At 35.8% G+C, this 3,822-nt stretch overlaps 1 protein-coding gene across 1 annotated transcript; it reads left to right on the forward strand.

The window, feature by feature from the left end:
* The first annotated feature begins 1,888 nt into the window (after positions 1-1,888).
* Positions 1,889-3,074, forward strand: LOC132037544 (uncharacterized protein At5g19025). The gene has a single exon (XM_059428072.1). The coding sequence runs from the start codon at positions 2,264-2,266 to the stop codon at positions 2,939-2,941; it is 678 nt and encodes a 225-aa protein (XP_059284055.1). The 5' UTR covers positions 1,889-2,263; the 3' UTR covers positions 2,942-3,074.
* Positions 3,075-3,822: the final 748 nt, after the last annotated feature.

Below are 3,822 nucleotides of genomic sequence, written 5' to 3' on the forward strand. Positions count from 1 at the left end.
AGGATAGTTCGTTTTGACTATTTTATGAGGTTTTTGAAAATGTTTTAAATTGCATATAGTCTCCCACGACTCTGCTCGTGCATATGGTTGTTATATCTTCGCCGCAGTCCCGGCCGGTTATATTATCGTGCGCACTATGTTATATTCGGAGTATGATGTGTCGGTTCGCCGAGCCCTCGCGAGGGCCGGGTACCGTGTATATTCGGGGTGTTATGATGTGTTATGTGATATGTCGGGTTACGAGAGATTTGAAACCTTTAGGAGTATGATGTGTTATGGTGCCAATGACGGGCGGGCGACCATATTCCCTGAGCCCCCATGCATGATTTGTGTTTTGATAAGTAAGTGTTTTGGCATTCTGGATTTTACATTTATTTTCTGTACTTCTTGTTCCGAGTATGATCCTGTTTACTATATTTCATGCTTTGCATACCTCGCACATATTTCGTCGACCCATTTTTTCTGGCCGCGCGTTTCGTGCCCGCAGTGTACTGATTCCGTTGTGATGATCCGACTTAGGATTTCCATTAGGCTATTTTGGAGCGCTCCTTGTTCGGAGCCTATGTATTGGTACGAACTCTTGGGTACGCCATATGTATATGACTATTCATGGTACCGCGGGCCCCGTCCGTCATATGGTTTTGTTTATACCGTAGAGGTACGTAGACATATGTGTGGGTTGTGGGCGGTTATTGTACCGTTGTGTCGTGGTTTGTATTCGGACGTCCCTCGTATTATGTGACCTTGTTGGCTTATACGTGTGATTCATTTGAAAGTGGTGACAGCCCGATATGTATATATGTATGTGTAATGACTTTAGACGACGTTTCACTTTTCGTACGTATACGATCGGTTATACCCACTATGTGTACGATGTCCGACTATTGTATATGTATAATACGTTTGTCGGCGATTATGGTTAACAAAAGTGCGTATGATTGCCACTCGGGCACTAGTCACGGCCTACGGGGTTGGGTCGTGACAATAAGGGCATTCCTGAGCCAAAAGGTTAACGTCAAGGGCATTTTGGAGCGAAAAGGTGGACAGAGGGTATTTTGTACCAAATTCGATAGTTTAGGATCATTTTAGGCCTTTTTTCGTAAATTTAATGAACTAATTAGTAACTGCTAATCATTCAATTATCGAACTATATTAACTTTATATTTTTACTGCATTCTTGAGATTAAATTGTAAAGATAATCTAAATATCACATACTATTACTTATCTAAAGAGAGAAAAAGAACATATCATAGTTAATTAAAACTTACATGTACTTAGCCCCGTTTGGCCATAAGAATTATTCACTTTATTCCGGAATTTTTGTTTACTTTTTTCCGGAATCAGCGTTTGGCCATGAGAATTTCGAATACAAATTTTTGAAGTTGAATTAGAATAAAAACTCAAAAAACCTATTTTTTAATTTTTTTTTTACTTTTTTACAATTACATTTCACCAAAAACTACAATTTCAAAAACTATGACCAAACACAACTCCAACTCTAACTCTAAAATTCCAAAAAAAAGTGATTTTTTTTTTTTGGTATTTATGAATAAACGGGGCCTTAGTCAAATATTACAAAGATCAGAACCACAATTCGTTTAATAATTGAGAGATCAAAAGTGCAATTATTCCATTTTTCGAACTTCAACTTCAAATTTTCCTTAAGTTTTAAAAAGTCAAGCAACTAAACACGTTTTTCTTTTTTGTAAGTCATAAATAACACTTTTCCGAAATAACCTTTTTTGATAAGATCTTTCCCAAATCCCAATAATAAAATCTCTTTTCCAAAGGGATTCCAAATCAAGTAAAGTTTGGGCTTTTGTGAAAGAAAATTAACGTGTGGGACCCACTATGGCCCATCTATAGCCATAGCCCAAATAGATAGGAAAAAAAAGGAAATATCCTTGCCGTGTATATTTCTTCAATTCAATACATGAACCCTTTCATACGAAGGAACCAAATTGACAAAAGTGGTTAAGTATTGACTTCTTAAAAATATTTCTTGCCGTCTATGTTACACCAAGTACCCTATCCTTTCAGTAACTGTTAAAATATCTAGTCTTTTTTCTCCCTTATATGAATCTTGAATTCACTCTGATTATAAATTGTCAAATTTTGCTACAAACAATTTACAAACTTTCTTTCAAACCCATGATTTTTTACTGAATTATAGATGATGGGTTGATCTAGATTGAACAATTTGATGTTGGTTTAAGTTAAAGATTGGATTTTTTTTCAGTTTCTTGATTTCAACAACCCCAAATGGTCTGTGTACTTCCAGTTGACCAAGAATTAACCTTAGCCAAATCCCAGAATTCAAGTGATTCTTGTCTGAAATTGAGGAAAATGAATCAAATGCAAAAGAAAAAGTACATGTCTAATTTCAAGAATCATTTAAGTATCCCTGCTTGTCAGCAATCTGGTTATGCTTTGATTGATGTAATGATTTTGATTGCTGTGATTGGTGCTTCTGGGGTTTTGTTGTATCCTTCTGTTAATCTTTTGGTGAATAAAACAACTGAATTTCTTAGATTAATCAGTACTGAGGTGAAAGAGGAGATTTTTGAAGCTCCAATGGTATACATGTGTTTAGGACTTAGTATTTTATTTGCTGGAATAGCTCTTTGTGCAGTTGCTGTATGTACTGGCAGGAGATGTGGGAAACCGGGTTGTCGCGGGCTTAAGAAAGCTGCTGAATTTGATATACAATTAGAGACAGAAGATTGTGTTAAGAACTCGAATTCTGCAGGTAAAGATGGAGTCAATAAGAAGGGATTGTTCGAGTTACCTCGTGATCATCATCAAGAATTGGAAGCTGAGCTTAAAAGGATGGCACCTCCAAATGGAAGAGCTGTTCTGATATTTCGAGGGAGATGTGGATGCTCTGTTGGGACAATGGAAGTGCCTGGACCGAAAAAGACTCGAAAGGTTAAGAAATAGGAGTAATGTTTATCTGTAAAACATATTTTATAATGAAGTTGGCCTGATGATCATATGATATGAAGATACTATTTCCTTGAATAAGCTTACTGAAATAAATCAAATGAATTATATAGAAAAGTCATTTGTAGTATGTATGTTGGAATCATTTCTCTTGCTAGCTTTGTGGTTTAATTATATTAGTACTTTAGTGGTATAAGCATGGGAAAAGATTGCTACTGGACCCTTGAAGAAATAAATTGCAGTTATTTTATACTGAAGTAGGCCTAATGATCAGATGAAAAGAAGATACTATTTCCTTCAATAAGCTCATTGAAGTAAATCTAATGGATTATCTAGAAAAGTCATTTGTAGTGTGTATATTGGAATCATTTCTCTTGCTAGCTTTTTCATTTTTAATTATGTTAGTACTGTAGTGGTATTTGCTTTATGTGTGGCATTAGTTTAACTGAACTTTATGTCTTCAAGGGTACGGTATCAATCTTTCCCAAGCTACCACTGATGCCCATTATTGGATTGCTAGACCTTTACAATATATTTGGAGTATTATGACCAGGCTAAGAAAAAAGTGAGACCTAAAATTGCAGCAACTAGACTTTATGGTATGCAACTTTCTTGATATGTTTCAATATATTCCTACAGTGTATTCTTGATCTAAGATGCTCCTGAATTTTGGCGTGTGTCTAGGTCCCTCTAATGCTACAATTACTGAATGAAACAACTTTTGTACGAATGTAGTTCCCAATTCGTTTGTCATAATTGCTTGACTTCACAAAATAGAGTTTTAGCTCAAGTTTTGAAATGCAGTCCGTTCGGCATGAAACTAGTGTTTCTAACAGCTCAAAATTGGTTTTCCTATCTGTAAGTCGCTTCCCTTCAGC

The sequence above is a fragment of the Lycium ferocissimum genome, chromosome 2 (assembly GCF_029784015.1).
Source record: "Lycium ferocissimum isolate CSIRO_LF1 chromosome 2, AGI_CSIRO_Lferr_CH_V1, whole genome shotgun sequence".
In the NCBI taxonomy this organism is placed as follows: domain Eukaryota; kingdom Viridiplantae; phylum Streptophyta; class Magnoliopsida; order Solanales; family Solanaceae; genus Lycium; species Lycium ferocissimum.